General features: G+C 42.8%; 1 protein-coding gene across 8 annotated transcripts in view; it reads left to right on the top strand.

Annotated features, from left to right (window-relative positions):
• Positions 1–18,334, top strand: part of SRPK2 (SRSF protein kinase 2) — a 125,351-nt gene extending 107,017 nt beyond the window's left edge. For 4 of the 8 annotated variants that reach the window (XM_030263768.4, XM_041713762.2, XM_030263770.4 and 1 more), the window contains 6 exons: positions 160–260; positions 354–461; positions 9,133–9,202; positions 9,917–10,009; positions 10,440–10,532; positions 16,653–18,334. In XM_030263768.4, the coding sequence (XP_030119628.3) occupies positions 160–260; positions 354–461; positions 9,133–9,202; positions 9,917–10,009; positions 10,440–10,532; positions 16,653–16,837 (650 nt within the window). In that variant the 3' untranslated portion in view covers positions 16,838–18,334. The remainder of the gene's footprint in view (positions 1–159; positions 261–353; positions 462–9,132; positions 9,203–9,916; positions 10,010–10,439; positions 10,533–16,652) is intronic. The other 4 variants (XM_072919523.1, XM_030263773.4, XM_072919516.1 and 1 more) reach the window with 2 other exon arrangements.
• Positions 18,335–18,725: the final 391 nt, after the last annotated feature.

Raw genomic sequence — 18,725 nt, 5'->3', positions numbered from 1 at the left:
AATCCTATTTATGTTGCTTTAGTTTCTTGTAACATTCAGCAAATTATTTTTATGTCTTCAGTGTATGACAATGCTGAACAAAGTGTCAAGGCAAAACTGCTTAGAGTTAATGAATAGTAGGCTAAACATACTAACAATTCTGCATTTTGCTTGTGTTAGCAAAAACTCGTGCTGCTGACTTACTGGTGAATCCACTGGACCCAAGAAATGCAGATAAAATTAGAGTTAAAATTGCTGACCTGGGGAATGCCTGCTGGGTGGTAAGTGTAACTACATCATTTTAGCAGTTCAGTATTTAGAACAGGTCTTTTTATAGTCCTTTTTTTCCATTAATGTGGTTCTTTCTATTTTAGCATAAACACTTCACAGAAGACATCCAGACAAGACAATACAGATCCATAGAGGTTTTAATAGGAGCAGGTTACAGTACACCTGCTGATATCTGGAGTACAGCATGTATGGTAAGAGCAATGCAATGTGTATTTTACAAGAGTAAAGGTCCTAAAATAGTTATTTAGTGAGGAAACCTGATGGGGATGGTTTTGATGTTTTGACAAAAATACATTATCATAAATGATGCTGTATCAGCTGCTGATGATTTCTTTCATTTCTTTCAATTTCTCAAGCCTTCTTAATCAAAAGGAAATATTTTGGAGAGCACATCTAATTTTCATGTGATGTATTTTAAACTTGTAGTCACAAACGTGTAAGTTTAGAGAGAAAATATATGTCTGTTTTGAATGACAAAATGTAACTGACAAAGTACAACTGTTTGTTTCATTCCAGTCTTAGAACCTGGGCTATTGTTAGCTGTGATTACATTCCATTGTCTTGTGTAAAGTGGCAAAACGGTGAAGTAGTTTAAATTGGTGCCGAGTGCAGTGAAAACATGGACTGGATTAAGTTTGGTTCTAAACTTTCAAGAAGGAATTCAGTTTATTGGCCTAAAAATGTGTGGTAACATTCTGTAAAATTAGTTTTACCACAACTGAAATTACAGCTTTTTAAGAGTCTTTAGAGAACAGAAAAAGTGAAAACTTAATCATGCAGCTTTCTGAAACACTCTAGTATCTCTTTGAGGATGAGCAAAGTGCAGGCATTTTCTAATTAAAGATAGTATGTATATCCAAAGAAAAACAAATTTAGAAATATCTTTGCGTATTTTAAAAGTGAAAACTTAATCAGATCTTTATATTTTACAAATACATGTCTGATAAGAGTAAGTGTGTGAGGAGAAGACTCAAATACTAGACACAGTTTGCAGGCGTGGGTGATGAGAAGAATTACACAGCTCGGAGGGAGAGGAGGAGGAGGATTGAAAGGAACATAAAATCCTACAGATATAAGTTCAGCAGGCCATGTGTTGGAAGTAGCTAACCCATAAGTGAAATTAAAGTATGTCTGCTCTGGAGTTTAATACTAGTTTTTTTTTTAGTACACAGAAAACCCATCCATTTCCAAATTTGCTCTTCTGTTTGGGGACAAAATGGAGAATTTTTCTATTACATTGAAAATAAAGCATATAAGCTATTTCACAGTTTTTTTATTTAATTCCTTAAGTTTTTCTTCTCTTAACTAACTACAAAATTATTATAGAGATTTTTTACTTAGTATTTTGTAAACCTCAGTTGAACTTCATAAAATTTTATTTTGTTGGACATTCTGCATTCATCTTTAAGTTGTATTTATTGCTGATAATTTTATAGTCTTACACAGTCTTTTAGTCTTGCAGCTAAAGGCACATGAAGCAGGCTGAGTTCTACCTAGAACTGTGTTTAAAGATAGTGGGGTACTAAGTAGCAATATCACACCTAAGGAATATAATATTCTTGCAATGCTTGGGGTTGCCCAGCCTATGACAACTTCTCCTCTGTGTTATATAAGTGTTACTGCTTTCTTCAAACTCAGGAAAAGAAAAAAGCCCAAAGCATCACTGCCACTGGAGGTATCTTAACTCAGATTCACAATTACATATGAAATTTCAGTATTTTAAAGAGAAAAATGTATTTCTGCCTTTTTGTTATGTAAGCCTTGCAGATAGTAAAGCATTTGAGGCAGAAGTGCTGTAATTCTGTCTTCTGTCACAGTCTTAAAGCTTTTGCCCTTAGGAAATGCAGTAGAAATTTTGTAACTTTAAAGCACTTACATACAGTTATTGAATAAAATTGTCATCATGGTATAGTTGTGTAAAAAATAGAGAGCAGCCTCTCAAGCTCATAGAAAAAAAATCATCATTTGAAAACCCCTAGAATCTGTTTGCATTGCTGTGTGGCTGAGAAAATGGGTCAGAGCACTGGTGATGCTGATCCTGTATCAGATAGAAAACAGTTCTGAAGTAGGGATTGCCTTGAAGGCCTTAATACCTCTTTCTGCAGAGGACTTGTAATAGAGATTAATGGCCAGGAAAGCATTCCTGATGTGGAACTGCAGACTCCCAAATTTATTTAGGCTGTCTTCGGAAATTATGATGTGAACATCTCCAATCCCTAAGGCAGTCAAGAACTGTGAAGTGCCAAAGTATTTTAATGCCCCTACAGCCCCACTTGCTTTCTCAAGTTTGGTTTCCTTGTTGTACCTAGATATTGTTCAGAAAATGCTCTTCTAGGTTATCTTGCTCTTGTTTCATATTTAATTCACTCTGTTCCATGTTTACTATGTTTTCAAAAGGATTGTCTGCTGGAGCAGGTGGTGTTTATTTTCAGCCAAAATACATCTTAGATACCCTGTTAGCCTTGATGTCCAGGACTCCTAAAGGAGAGCAGAGTCAGCTTTGCTTGTACAAGTCCTGAGTCATTAAGGGCATTTTTGGAAGCAGTACTGTGCAAAAGGAGTGGTCCAGCAGTATTTCCTTTACTTTTTCCTTGGCAAGTTTCCATCCATCCATACTTTACCTAATGTGACAGCACCAAGCACACATGAGCACTGCTTAGCTTGCAAAGTAGAAGATTTTCTTCATGTATTTTGTAGCCACTGCTGTGTCAGATACTGTAGCTCACATCTCTATTTAAAAAATGGCAAAAAAAGGCCTTTCTTGGAACTTAGTGTCCGTAGGGTTTCTGTGTCAGAGATTTACATGTATATAAAACAAATCTTTGTGTCCTGGATTGTATGAAGGATGACTTGGAATGCTTGGTACCAGGATTCACCTGGGGTCTTAACTTGGTTTTGTGCTTTATAAGTCTCCATTTGAGCCTAAGGTTTTCACTGCCTTTTGCTTGATAATGAAATAATTTTGCTCACTGAGAGTAGCACTGACCATGAGTAGATCAGCTACTGGTTCTTGTATTGGCTTGTATTTATGGCATAAAGTGTGTTAAGCATAGAAGATTGTGTTTTATCTCAGCAGCAGTAGAATGTCTTTTTCCATCATACCATTTGCCTGTCCATTTTACATCATCTTTAATAATAAGGATGAAGATGAGGTTTTTAAACAAGACCTCTGATAAGCAGGCATCTGTGTTCCTGTGTGCACAGCAGCTTCCAGAATATCCCCTTATGAATCTTCTGGGACATGGTCCTGTCATTTGCTGGACAGGCATAACTTTGGTTAAATTGTACAGTGCCCTTTTATTTTTCTTTTAACATTGTAGCCTGTTTAAGTGGAGTACTCAGCTGTTCTCCTGGAGAGCTAGACACTGGGAATCTCTCCACATTTACTAAATTCTAGAAGATGTTCCCTTCCTGTACTGAACCCTAATTAAATTCTACCAGCAGGGAGGTGCTTCTCTTATTTTCACCCAAAAAAGGGAATAGATTTGGAGGCAGCAGTACCTTTGACAGGATTGAAAACATACTTGATGATTTAGTTATATCAGTTTGAATTTCCACATTAACAGTATTGAGCGTGTTGCCTTCTTTAGAGCAGAAACTGAACAGACTCTCAGTGATTTATCATTTCCTAAATCCCAGAAAACATGGAACACAGTACTCCACTGCTGCTGCCAAGAAATCCTGGCAAGATAAGGGAGTTAGTACTGGCAGACAGCATCCTTTTGTATTGCTTCTGGAAATGACTGTAAGCACCACGATTCCACTGCTTTTTCTTGTTCCAATCGCCTTGGATTGGAGACAGGAAAAGCACCTGAAGTGATTAATCTCATCATCTGACTTGTGTTCATTACCTTTGGTTTGAGCTGTAGGGAGGATGTGGCTGTGTCAGAGGCTAGGACATGAACAAGGCTTGTAAAGTTTTAAACACTTTTCTGAGGTGTCTTTTGTGAAGAGTTGTGATTCCTGCAATATCCTCTCTTTGTAATAAGACCTAGCATACAGATGACAGCTATAGATCAGCAGGAAGTCAGAGAAGGTGAAAATTGTACTTGGTGTTTTATCTACCCAAAGAGAATACAGATGATGAAAGAAAACACTACAAGGTGTGATGGAAAGGAGACAGGCAAAGAGCTTTCAAAACAAGGGACATGCTACTTACTACAAGGCAAGCAAGCTTACAGCAGTGGGGCTTATTCACAGGCATTTCTGTTCATGTGAGAGAGCTCAGAGGAACAGAATGGAGAATGAACAGGACATTGTAAGTGATGTTAAAATTAAACCTACATGTAAGTGCTTGTAGTGCAGGCTTGTGCCCCCAGTTTGCTTATTTGTATGCTGTTCTCTCTGTGGAGTGGAGCAGTACCTGTCCTTAACTCCTCTTCCACTGTTGTAAGCAGGGAAAAAATGATCATGTCTCCATGGGATCATGAGTATCATCATGTCAGTATGTGTGAGTGGCACATACCAGAGGTGTGATACAAGCCTCAGTCTGCACAGAAGCAGTATTTTGAGGAAAGATTGAAAATCAGAAATGTGGTTTCGAGGGGAGAAAAAGCTGAAGTTGCTATGCACGTATTTTTCAGTAGGCAGATACAGTACAGAATGCTGTTATTACTCGCTGTACGCCCTTTTTGAAGGTGGTGGGTGGACAACCTGAAACACTCAAATGAAAATGATTTCCCAGAGGAGCTGACTTTCCAAAATAACCACTCAGTATGCATGATTCTAAGATCGGAGGGCAGCAAATAAAACAATCCTGTTTCCTTTCCAAGCATCCCATGCAAGTCTCTTGTTTTGTACATTTGACCTTTTTTGCCAAGCACTAACCTTGCAAAATGCCTTTCATACTCTTTCCATTGCCTGGCTCTTCAGAGGGAGATGTCAATGGGAGAAGAAACTGTCAGCTGGTGTGTGTATCTCAGAAAGCTTTCTGATCTTCTTTCCGTGCTCCCACTGACCTGTGGAACAGTGTTCTTAAAAACAAGCCTGTTTTTAAAGCAGTTACAGTCTTTGTATTCACATCTCTTCATTTCAGCTGGGCCAGAGAAGCTCTGGCCAAGAGCTGCATCTCATCTGTCAAAATAATAATTCTGGCCTATAGCTTGTTGTTCTTTTTCAGCTGGAGCTTCAATTTAGAGAGACTGATGCAATCCAAGAGAATTGTTCTTACAGTCCTCTCCCAGAGCTTTCCCTAGGCATGCATCCATTTTTCAATCACCAGACTGAGTACACAGCTGTCACGCAGTGAAAGTGTAGCTATTTCCAATTGTGTGTTTAGATATGGGTCCATTATGTAGCCATGCCACCAGTTCTGCACTGTGCTAGGTTCACATACAATCGTGTGGCAGGAAAGAAATAGAGCCTCTTCAGAGCCTATAAAACAGCAGTGTAACCATTTATGTGAAAGGTTCACCATCTGCAGATGGAGAAAAGCAGTCTAGACTGGTTTTCTGTGAGAAACTTAGGAAAGTGGTAAGTAGAAATTGCCAGAACAGTTAGTAAAGATGGATGGTTGCCTTGGTCTTCTGTGCCATATGTTGAGTGTGATATATCTGTTTTTTTATCTCCACATAATAAATGAAATGCGGACTTATCTTGAGGTAAATGTCAACATTAAGTAAAAAAATCATGGTATTTTAAAGTTGGAACTTCTGTCAAGATGCTTGATTTTGGAAATTATTACTTTCAAAGGGAAAGTACGTAAATATGGTTAGTCTGTATTTGTAGCATAATGGAAAATTAATGACAAATTTAGGTTTAACGTGATCTCTGGTATCTGCCTCCTTCTTGAACAAGGGTTGTTGTCAAGGGTAGATGAGGTCACTCAGAGCCATGTGCAGCTGTGGGTATGTACCTCAGGATGTACCTGTAAGAATGGCATTTCCACAGCCTTCCTGAGCAGCTGTCCCAGTACTCGGGCAGTCTCACCAAATAATTTTTTCTCCCTCATGTTTGATTGGAATTTCCCATCTTGCTGCCTGTGTTGTCCTTTCACTGGGGAGAGTGTATCTTGCTCTTCTCCACTATTGCCTTCAGGCAGTGGAGTGCAGCAGTTAAATCCCTTCTCCCCTTCTCCCACCTGAGCAAACCCAGCCCTGCCAGCCTCCCCTCCTGCATCCTCTGCTCAGCCCCTGTTCAGCCTCAGGTCCTCCCTGACCGTTCCCCACTTTGACAGGGTCACTCTAACGCTGGTGGCCCCAGACTGGTCACAGCTGGGCAGACCAGACTGTGGTCAGTGTGCTGCCCTTGGGGTCTTGGTCTCCTTGTGTCATCCCAGAGTGTCAGGGGCCTCCCTTTTGAGGTCTGGGGGTTGTATGTGCCTACAGGTGGGTGTAAAGTGTGGGTAAGTGCTGAGAATGCCCAGAAGTCCAGAGCAGCAGTGGTTCCACAGCCAGAGCTGTGGCTCTCAGTGTGCAGCAGCAGAGATCTTTGGCAGCACCACTCTGGAACAGCACAGGCTCTCCATGCACCACACCTTTGGCAGTGGTTTAAAGAGCAGAAAAACCCTGCTACAGTCCAGAGATGTGATTGTCCTTCTTACAGCTATTTGTTTATTAATGTGTCTCTAGTGCTGAGTCTTTATGATAAAAAACTTCATCTGGGTTTTATTCTTTTTTATACAAGGACAAATTAATTTCATTTATCTTGCACTGTGTAGCCAGTGTGTTCTGAAAATAGCTGGGAACATACTGCCAGGTTGCCACAGATGAACCTGAGAGACATTGTCTTCCATGGATGCTAAGAACCATCATTACAAATACTTACCACAGCACCTGCCTCTGGGCTGTCCTTGTGTGCATCTGGGTCAGAGGTGGTTTTGTTTAGAGTCCTTTAGGGAGAGTCAGAAACTCAAGTGTGCAAAGTGCTGCACCCCAGCCCATTCTGGGCATGGAGTCAGAGCTGTACAAAAAAGAAAAGAGAAGCATCATCATCATTTTCAAAAGCTGTAGTTTTTGTTCAGTGAGAGGGTGGTATGCAAAAAAAATATCCCAAATCTATGGGAATTTTCAGCTCTTGTGATACACAAACTGGTCTGAAATTCAGAGTATCACAACAGTATTACCTCTTGTGCTTCTCTATAAACAGTTTAATCTTTTTAGTCCTACACAGACATATCGAGCTATTAATACTTAATTTTTGGGACAGAAACTATATTCTTGTGTAGTCTATTCTTGTGGCTAAATGCAGCTACATTTCTGTTCTTCTCCAGGGATGTAATAGCAGAGAGTTTTTCAATGTCCTGGGGAGTCAGCCCCATTGGTGTGTGCTCTCCTGGGAAAGCTGGTCCAGCTCTTCCTATGCATAAATACATTGCCATGAGATACAGAGAGGACAGTTGGGTTTTCTTTATCTCATTTCAGGAGAATAACAGTGTTCTCTGTGGTGTGTTTAGAGATCTCTCCCAAAGATCACTTGTGTCTGCTTTAAACATTTATTTCAGTTTAGAAACCTGATACTTTATGAAGTCCTTCAGATTTTTTTTCAGCTGTAAAATGAAAACTGCCATTTCCCATTCCTGAGCTAACAGTGGAATAAGAAAAGTAGTGAATGACTGTTTATTACTGATAGTAACTTCAGAAGTTAAAGGCCTATTCATAGGATCAGCAGAAATGTCAACAAGGGGTGTTCTTGTTTTCTTGGCTGCTATGTGTGATTGCAGTGAGTTATGTTGGCTGTAGCCCACTTGGATGACACTGCAGTTCACAGCTTGAAGAAGCCAAGTGCTCATAACTAGGCTAAATTTACAGGTGATTTAACAACTCCAGATTATAAATTGGAACAGAAAAGTGTCTATTTTCAGGAGACAAGTATTTTGTAGTAAATGTTCTAATGGAGTGGAATCCCATCTTAGAATTGTGCTAGGAAGCTCTGTGCTAGGAAGCTCTGCTTCATTTTTGGAATGCTTTTCTGGATCAGATGTTTTCCCATGTCTTGGACGTTGAAAATAGTTTGATGTTTAAACCACCTGGAAGGAATTAGATTCCTGTGGCTGCTTGGGCAATTGGTGAGCCAGAGCTGAAAGAGAATAGTTTAACAAATTAGACCAGATGAATCCATGTCTGGAAACAAGTAGGGGCTCTCGTAGGTGCTTCAGAGCTTTGCAGCTTTTCACATTTGTTACACCCATAAAGAGCAAGTCAGTTTTGCCCTCACCTAACACGGGGTTGGCATCCCATGGAAGCATTGCCTGCCCTGAGGGGATCTGATGTCCCGGTGTCTGTTCTGGATTCCTCATCAGTAGCTATCTTGCTGTTTGCTCCCATCATTGAAGTATTTCAAAAAACTTTCAGATTTAGAGTCATCAAAAAAGCTAATTCAAGTGATTAGTTAAGAGTCATAAATGGATTTTATTTGTGATTCAGACTTGTTAGTTCAGCCTCCAGCATGCAATCTGACAGGTAAACACCCTTCAGATACATGTGTAGCTCTTATGACATGCTTAGAAATACCTGACATGTTCAGAAATCCTCGACACAGCCACCACAGTGCCCCGAGAGTGTGAGGCCGTGTTCAGGGCTGGCTCAGTGCCGGGGCTCCCCAGGGCCTGCAGGGAGCAGCTGCACTCACTCTGTGTGGTTTCCTTCCTTCATCCTGCCTGGGGGGGCACGCTGCAGCCCCAGCCCCTCACACGGCTGGAATGGGGCTGGAATGGGGCTGGGCACGGCTCTCTGCGGAGCCCGGGCTGGTGCTGCTGCTGCTGCCCTGCAGGGGTGATGGCCCCAGGTAAGTGGCTGCTCCTCATGGCCTCGAGCTTTGAGTGTGAATTCCCTCTGGCTTCTGAGAGAGTTGTGATGCTGTGCTGACATCTTACGATCAAAAGTGTTACTTCTGGTACCCATGCCTGTGTCTGTTACGTTGTAGGCGTTTGAGCTGGCGACTGGAGATTACTTGTTTGAGCCACACTCCGGTGAAGACTATTCCAGGGATGAAGGTATGACTCTTTTGAGGTATTGTAAGAGTTTCTTCGTATTTTCATACGCCTTCTTTTAAATTTCCAGTGAGCTTACAGTGGGGTTTAAATTTTATATTTGAGTAGAACTGTTCATACATTGTTTTCAGAATATAAATATAATTCTTTTTCTTTTTAGTTTTAAGTTCCACCACTAGCAGTGGGTGGGCAAAAACTGCCTTCTGCAGGTATTCATCTACTTAACAACTGCCTGAAGGAATTAAACTGCCCTTCTTGTAAGATTGCATATGTGTGGAAACCTGATTGAAAATAACAACATTTTAGTTTAGAAAAGAAATGTCAAATTTGAACTTTATTCTATTATTCTCTTTAAAAGAGTGACACTGGAATAATGTTTACGTTGTGTAATTTTATTTGTATTAGGCAATTACTAATTATTTTTTTGAAGTCAGAGTTAACTCCTGCTTCCATCTGTATACCTGTCCATTTTCATGCTTGTTTGCTTGTAAATGCTCTTTGCAGTGGTAATATGGGCATCATTCATTGTTCCTAAATGCTACTAATGATGCCAGAGCTCTGCTGATCCTGGAAACCTCTGCATGGATTTGCTGCAAACATTGTTGATTTGAAACTATTTCTGATTTTTTACTAATTCCAGTTTCTTTCCTCTTCTTTTTTATCCCATCCTTTCCCTGCCCCTTCCACTCCCGTATCCTTTTTTTCTCTCCCTCATAGACCACATAGCACACATCATAGAGCTGCTAGGCAATATCCCAAGGCACTTTGCTCTATCTGGAAAATATTCTCGGGAATTCTTCAATCGCAGAGGTAGTACCTCTTCTTTTTGAAAGGTGCCGTGATGCAGACAGAAGTGGAATTGCTCTTGCTGGTTGTATCCTGTCCCAGCAAGGAGCATTTCCTGAAATCACACAACAAAATTTTCATTTTGGAAAGCAAAATTCCCAGGAATCTCTGTCAGTTTTTTTTACCCAAATGTTCTGAAAAGTAACCATTGGTACATTTTCAATTACATGGCAAGACTTGCTTGTGGCAGCTGACACTCAAACATTGTTTTGAGAAGGAAGTTTTGCTGTAAGCATCTTTCCAAAGTAGCCACTGAGCGAGCAGTGTGCACGTGTGTTTTTTTACCAGGATCAATCTATTTCTGTCTGTACCGGGCCAGTGTTAGTGTGTGCATGCAATGTACTGATTAAACTGTTGTATGTTTCTGTTTTGCTGGCAATGTTCTCCAATGCAGACCACATAGCATTGATCATTGAACTGCTGGGGAAAATCCCTCGAAAATACGCTATGTTGGGGAAATATTCCAAGGAGTTTTTCACCAAAAAAGGTAACGGTATTTATGCAACACTAATTTAAAGCATAATACTATCCAAAAGGAGAATATGTTCATTTATGGGTACTGAAGAAATAGATCCGGTTAAATGGAGAGCACTTACTAAAGAAGAACTGTGATGTAAACTTGGCTTTCTGGGAAAAGCCCCAGTTTGCGGTGTTCATTTCAGTATTTCATTTAAAATTCATTTGGGGATGTACTCAGCAAAGTGTGGATGTTAAAAGTGTCTGTATGAGTCTGTTGTCTAATGTTCCTGTAGATGTGAGGACTCAAGCGATGCATGGCTTGTAACGTGGTGAAAAATCATCTGCCAGCAGCTTTGGATCCTGGCTAGTGGTCCAGCAGGTGCTGCTGGTAAGGAATGGCAGAGGCAGGAAGGGAATAGCTGGGCAGAGGGCTCTGAGCTGAGTGTGGCTGCTGTCACACCCAGGGAGCAGGCAGAGAGAGCAGGTGGGTGTGTGCCAAGCAATGGAGCTTGGCCCAGGCTGCTCTCTTAGGCAGGGTTTGCACTTGTGGGGGAATTGATGATGCCTCAGGTGTGTTCCATCCCTCGGCCTGTGAGACAGGCTGTGCTGTATGGAGGGACAGGGTCTGTCAGGAGCATCCTGACATGGTGGGGGAGCATCCAGGGCTGTCGGGCACTTTGCTGCTGGCCAGAGCTGGGGATTGCCTCCCATGCCTCCCATCCTGCTCTGTGCTGGACATTGCTGCTGCAGCAGGGACTCCCTGTGCCTGGTGTCCTTGAGGAGGCTGTTGATGGCATGGCAGTGCCCAGGAGGGCAGCAATGATGATCTGGGAGGCAGCAGCTGCCCTCTGGGGGAGGCTGAAATGCCTGGGGCGTTTGAGAGTGGAGTAAGGTTTAGGTCATCAGGAAGTCAGTGGATAAGCTGTAGACAGAGCTGCTGTTTGCCAGCACTCACTGTGTAAGAGCTGGGGGAAAGGCAGTGAAATTTGCAGAGGGTGGCTTTGAAACAAGTGCTTCCCTGCAGAGCAGGCAGTGGGCTTCAGGAGCTGGCTGCCTCAGCAGGCAGAGAGAGGGCTGTATCAGAAGGCTTCAGACAGTCTCCTGGTACCTGAGATGTACAAACTCGAGGCCCAGAGGTCTGGAAATGTATAAAGCAGTAAGAGGGCTGGGCATGAGTTACCCTGCAGCACCTCCAGACACGGATTGCAGCTGCTGGAGTGAATCTCACATTTCTAGTTTTCACCTCACAGCAGACAGGTTGGCATTTTCTGATGCTGTGATAGAACTGTAAAATGACCTAGCAGTTACTGAGTAACTGCAGTGTTGGCAGTGCACAGGAGGGGCAGTTTGTAAAATTCAATGATGAGGAGAGTCTCTGGTGCTTCCATGAGCATCTTCAACTGCAGAGTGTCACTGTTGTCCTCTAGGGCCTGAACCTCAGTGACATTCCTCAGAGGCACTGGGGGTGCCTCTTCCATCCTCAGGATGGGATTTAAGGTAGGATTAAAGGCTTGGTTCACCAACCACGCAACATGTAAGTGCAAGTTTGCTGTAGAAGATTAAGTAGACTTGGATCCCACTTATTTCTGCTTAAACCGGAGAATCTCAAGTGCCAGACAAAGCAGCCAAGCTGCTTTTTCAGATCATACCAGTCATTCTGCTGTTGCAGGTTGAGGAAGCTGAAACATTTTGTGGAGCTAAACTGGAGGTGCCAAGTGTCCTGCTTACTTGAGCATCTTTTCTTTGTATCAGGCACCCTTTTCCTTTTTCCTGGCCACCCCGGTACTGCCAGCCTCTGGTGTCCCCAGCTGGGATTTGTGTGTGGTGGGCTGGCAGGGTATGAGATGTAGGCTTCAGAGTTGGCCAGCAAAGTGCTGCATTTTCTACTCATCTGCTTGTGGCTTGAGCACTGGAGATCAGAAGCCTCGTGGTACAGGCCTGAGGCTCTTGGGAGAATTTCTCACTGTGGTCTAAGGGTGGGCTTAGAAATCTTGCTGCTGAGCTCCTGTTTCAAAAACATCAGTCTTGGGTGAAAATCAGTTTGAGTTTTGCTCCTGTTCATGAGCAAGTTTGAGCTCGGGGAGATGCTTTAAACATTTGAGTTGTGCTGCTGAAGTCCCAGGCACAAAAAGGAAGATGCCAGTAACTTCAAGAGTTTAGAGGATCAAGGTGTTTCTCAGTAATTGCCTGAAACAGTTGTAGACATTGAAATAGGAGGATGCATTTAAAAGAGGAAAAGCATTTGTAAGTTACTTCTTATACTGTAACAAATGCTCACATATTTTTATAGGGTCTTATCTTGATTGAGCCCAGTAATAACTCCCAGGAGTCCTTTTCTTTAATGTCTTCATGGAAGTATTGACTGTAAAAATTATGTTTTGGCATTAAAACATAAAATCCTTTTATTATTCCTAGACCATGGTCCCTTCTGTTTTTCTTCTGGTATTTGCTAGTCCTGTTTCCTTGTGAGCTAAACCTGTGCAAGTTGCTGGCCAGGTGCTGGCTTTGCCCCTTGGGAGCTGAACAGTGAGAAGCACTCATTGTGATGTCCTGGGAGGGAGGGAGGGCTCCCTCCACGCTCCTTGCTTCCACCCACTGCACCACAGTCCTTGAATTAGTTCTTGGGATCATGTCATAGATCTGTAGCAGTAGCATATTATATCCCATTGCTGCTTCCCCAGTTCTTCACATCATCCATGTCTTACTCTTCAATAATCCATTCTCCTCTTGCCTGGTGACACGTCTTAAATTTGTCTTTGACAAATTGTATGGACTAGCTCTGGGTTTTTTTTTTGTATTACGGTCAGCAGAGACAGCTTTAAATAGCATTTTTTCCCCCTGGTCCTTCATTTCTGGCTTAAACATTTTTCAGAGGGATCATTGCTGCCTCTGCTTTGGCAACAGGAGTTTTACAGCTCTGACAACTCTGTTGTCCTCTGCAGATTATCTCTTGTGTGCTTCACTATCAAAAATCTAAATAAAGAGCTTCTCTGAGGAAGTTCTCAGTATTACATTTTTAGCACTTCTTTGAAAATTCATGCTAATGCCCTGAATACAGATGGTGTCAGACTGCCGTGGCTTGTGCTTTTTAAATTTCTCCCTTAAATATAGGTACAGGCTTGTTCTCTTCCAGCTACATGGTACAAACATCTTGAACTAGGTGAAAATATGTGTTGGCAGACACCTCCATTTACTGTGCTGTTCTCATGCTTTAGATGGAAAGGACCTACATGAAAATTGGACTTTTTGTCCACTTGAGCAGTGTTAATTGTCTTTTATTTACCGTATTTTGTTTCCGTAGTTAGCATCATGATCTTTACTGAAAACTGAAGCATTAAGAATGGCCCCCACACAGATACTTTTTACTGTATCCTATATTCTTAAGTGCTTTTTACAATCTTCACAGAATTTCTTGTGGAAAACTTCAGCCATAGTGCTAAAATAGTTTGTTCTGTAGCAGAAAAACTGCTGAGTATTGTGCTGGCCTTAGCATGGGCATTCACCAAACGAGGAATAATCATACAGCAAGGACTCTCCTTCCACAGTGCTGGCCCCAGGAGCCTCATTGTGCAATCTTCCCTTATCAGATCTGAGGGAGGAAAGATGCTGGAAATGACAAAACGTGAGTGCAAAGATGAAGACGGTGCTGGATGGGAACACACACCCACCCTCCCTCAGAGCTAAGCCTTATTTGGTTATACATGATTACAGCAGCCCTTGCAATGAATGCTGGGAGCTGGACAAACCATGGGCATTATTTTTTTGCTAGTAATTTTTTGCTTGCAGTCAGTAACAAGTCACTTTTCTATCACTTTTTGGCAGTAATTTGAGATAATGCATTCCTGTTACATAATTTACTACCTGTTCTTGTAAGCAGTCACCAATATATTCTTTTGGAAACCTTCCAAAAGGTAAGATTTTCAGCAGTTAAACTTCAGGGAGGCACAAAGATTTAAAGGACTGGAAATGAACTGGAAATGAATATTCTGATCCAAGGTGTGCTGTCCTTTTTGTTACGTGGGGCAGCTGTGTGCCCAAAGCAGAGCCTTTCTGTGTCTGTGGGTACTGCTGGGACATGTTTGCACACAAACCAGGAGGTGGCCTCTGCTGGCGATCCTCGCTGTGGGCAGCACAGCTCGAGTTCTGTTCCCTCTTCTGCAGCTTGTGAGTGACGATTGTTTGCACCCTTGCTCTTGTGGGGACTTCGTGACAGAGCTGGAGAGCTGCTTTTTCAAGCACTGCACTCTGCCAGGACCTACTGCTGAGGGCTGAGGCAGCAGAAGCAGAGCCTGCTGAGCCTTTGGGGCTTCTAATCCAGTGCATTGAGATGTTCACCCCTGGGGCAGTCGGATGGACAGGAGTTACTTCTGTAGCCACAGGGATGTGCAGAAACTCTGGCCTGTGAGCTGATGTCAGATGACATTTAATGGGCAGTGGGTTACAGCCAGGGGCAAGCACCACACTGACAAACCACTTGGCTTACAAGCAGTGTGTCCTGGATGCCCCCATCCCAGCTGGGGAAGTGAGCTTGTGAAGCCTGTTCAGCCTCTAGTATTGGGTGAGACCCCATCATTCTGCTCAGCACAGAAACACCACAGGGGTCTCTCAAGTGCTTTTGCAGTGTGCAGTGGAGACTGTCTGGCTTATACATATGCTCAAGATGGGTTGCATTAGGAGTATAGAAATTTGGCAGAAAAAACTGCCCTTGTGTTTCGGCTGGTCCCCAGAGATCGGAGGGGGCTGGGTGTGGCAGGGCTGAATTACTGATTGGAACAGATCAGGCACTCTTTAAGTGTGGTCACATTCAGTAAGAACTGTCACATACACAGATTCATGGCTAGTGTATTGTGTTGAAGCAAGAGGCCATAGATTGATTAGATTGTTGGTGATAAATGCACTGGATCTACAGAGTGTAAGTGCACTACATACAGGTGTTCCTGGCTGTGGTCTGACACAGAAGGCAGATGTTATCAAAGAGATGTCCCTGCTTTGGGGAGGAGAGTGGAGCAAGCCTGGTGAGTTGTCTGCAGGGTGGGGTCCTGTTCTCATCCTCTCCAAGGAGGATGTCCCATGTCAGATTTATGCTTCTGGGAGAAGCAGAGGTGCGATTGTAGTGAAATTCCCTGTTGCTGCTGTCAGGAATGGTGAGGGGACAGCCACTCCACATGTGAATGAGGGACATTGAGAGTCTGGGTTGCAAAGGCTGTGTGGTACAAGGTGACACCTCAGTATCACTCCCTCCTGATGGCAGCAGTGAGGGTCATTTGGCCTGACAGCTGCTCGTCCCTCTGGTGCCCACAGTAATCCCTTCACCACGTACCTGATGGCACAACTCATGGCTTTGGGCCTCATTCCTACACAGTGGGGGAGTAGGAAATTGAAGTCTTCCTCATCATGCTGGATGACCCATGGACAGACCTGGATAGTGTTCTGGTTTGAATGTGAGAACGGTTCTCACCTCCTTCCTTTTGGTCTGGGACACATTGCCAGGCTGGCAGAAGTCACCCCTCTTGGGGGGAACTCCAGTCCTGCAGCTGCTGCCACCATTTTTGTGGGTTGTTGGTTAAAGAGACCTGGGCTGCAGCAGCTGCCTCCCTCTTGGGAAAGACTCAGACCTGGCTTCCTGGGGGTGTTTGCCTGCGAGATGGAGCACAATCCATGGAGCACCAAACCTCTGCTTGGTTGGGTTAGGAATGAAAGTGCTTTGCTACATTGCTGGCAAATGGCACATGGTGAGGCAAGGACCTGTGTTTCTGAGACTCCATCTTGGGGTTTGAGCAGATTCTGTGAAATCCGGGTTCCTTGATTAAGAAGGAGAGGCCTGCAGTGTGGTTTGGCCATGGTGTGAGCATGAGTGTGATTGAGTGCCTGTGTGCATGGGAGACATTGTGAAGACAGCAGGAAGCATCAGTGGAGTCCAGGTGTAACGTACTGATGGCTGTAGGAACAGTTTTTGGCTTTGACATCGAACATACTCATCTCCTTTGAGGACCTCGAGCAAGCTTGGTGTGCGCTGCCCTTCCTAAACAGTGATTCCAGCCTGGTCAAGGTGCTGTGAATGCAGAGTGGGAGAAAAACAAAACAGGGTGTAGCTGTTGACATGAATAACAAGGTGTTTTTCTAATGCCATTAATATTTCTGTTTGCAGGAGAACTCCGACACATTACCAAGTTGAAACCTTGGAGTCTTTTTGATGTGCTTGTGGAGAAGTATGGTTGGCCTCATGAAGATGCTGCACAGTTTACAGATTTCCTGATCCCCATGCTAGAAATGGTCCCAGAGAAACGTGCTTCAGCTGGAGAATGCCTTAGGCATCCGTGGCTGAATTCTTAGCAGAATCTTCCAGCTCTTAAAATAAAAAAATAATAATAATAAAAAAAAAAAGCCAGCAACCACTTTCCCAATGCGTTGGACCTAAATGGTGACTGTCACAAAATCTTTATTTAGCAGGATCACACGTGAGCTGGCTTCAATCCTCAGACCTTTATTTTGCTTGAGGTACTGTTTGACATTTTGCTTTTTGTGCACTGTGTTCTTGGGGAAGGGTAGTCTTTCTGTCCTCAGCTAGTAGTTTACTCACCCACTTTCTTCAGAAAACACTTAACGTGTCTTTAAGCAATGTTTCTTGTGTTGTGTGACATTCAGATGTCAGATTTTTGAACAAAAGAAACTTCCCCCCCATGTGTTTTGGCAAGTTTTGTAACTATTTATGAAAAAAAAAATATTTTAGCTGATGCATATTATATAATTTACGAGTGTAAGAAATTTATCAAGTCAGAACTGAGTTACGGCAAGGAACTGTACAATTTTATCTTCTGGCAAAGGGATGTCATTCTTGTATTATAGTGTATGTAAATGCACCCTGTAAATGTTTATTTCCATTTAAATATGGGACTGGGGACTCAATTTCAGAGTAAAGCAACTAAGTTTTAGAGAGCTTTATAGCAAACCAGTTGCATGTAGTGGACTTTAAACTGCTTTAAGGAATTGTGTAAACTTTCTATTCTGTAGCAGTTCCTGTTCATTGGGTTTTAAACAAAGTGGCTCTGGTTTACAGGATTTCATTCCCCAAACGGCACTTTAAAAGGAAGGCTAGACTTCTTTCTAATAAAGTATGCATTATCATTTAGTACTCCCTTTTAGAACTTTTGCCTATTTTAAGTGCTTTTAAGAAAAGAAAAATAGCAATTTCCCTTACAATGTGATAGTGAAGACATGGTACCATATGGTGTTGCCTTTTTATAAGCACTGTAAGTTGTACTATACCTTAAGAAAAAGAAAAAAAATTAAAAGTAGAGCATGAGAACCACTCTCTGTGTAGAATTACTGATCTTTTATAATAAAAGTGTGTGCTTGGCATCAGTTAAGGAAGGATATAGCTGCAGATATTTACAGTGCAGTGGGTAAAATAATCCAAGAAGCAAGATCATGCTCATTCCATTCATAGCTTTACATGTTTCTAAAACAAATTGCACTAGCTTTATTCTTTCCCATCCGTAGACATACGACTGGCCATTGTAAGTTGCACGCAACAATTATGTGTTTCCTAGGAAAAAAAGCTGCATAGGCTGAAGCTTATAGGCAATACAGATTTTAGAATGTACAGTACGGAGGTGTGTTTGGGCCTCTTTTAGAAGTCAGTGGGATGAATGTAAGCTTACTCCTGATCTTCATGTAACTACAGTGCCACTTTTTTCTTGACTTTGTCCATATAAAATTTATTCACATGCCTTTGCAATAACTAGATTGTGAGAAGATAGCCCATGCTGTAACAATAACCAGTTGTTTGAGGTGCTTGCAGTTGTCTAATTAAAGTGTTTTGTTTTTTCAGACAGTGTTGCTGGTCATTGGAATCTTTGCCTAGCCAAGAGTCAGCTGTGGGGGTGCTGGAGGGGTGGGAGGTGGGGCTGGCCTGTCCTGGCCAGAGGAAGGCAGCGTCCCATGTTCCCTTATGGAACACATCACCTGGTGTCGGTCAGAGCAGCCCCACAGGTCCTGTGGCAGGAGGGGCTGGCTGGGAGTGGTTTGGTGGGTGAAATGTGACCAAAAAAAGCATCTTTCCTACCAGCTGTTTGTAGCAAGTCCTGTAAACAAGGGAGCGATTGTCCTGTCCCCAGGGCTGGGGCAGCCCCTCCTGCAGAGAAGTGCCAAGGCACCGCAGTGCGGAACGCTCTGGGCCGGGGAAACTCGTCCAGTGCTGAGGCCCCCGCGGCAGTTGGGT

Source organism: Taeniopygia guttata, chromosome 1A, assembly GCF_048771995.1.
Source record: "Taeniopygia guttata chromosome 1A, bTaeGut7.mat, whole genome shotgun sequence".
In the NCBI taxonomy this organism is placed as follows: Eukaryota; Metazoa; Chordata; class Aves; order Passeriformes; family Estrildidae; genus Taeniopygia; species Taeniopygia guttata.
The sequence above is the reverse complement of the archived record's forward strand: the minus strand, read 5'-3'. Positions and strand labels throughout refer to the sequence as shown.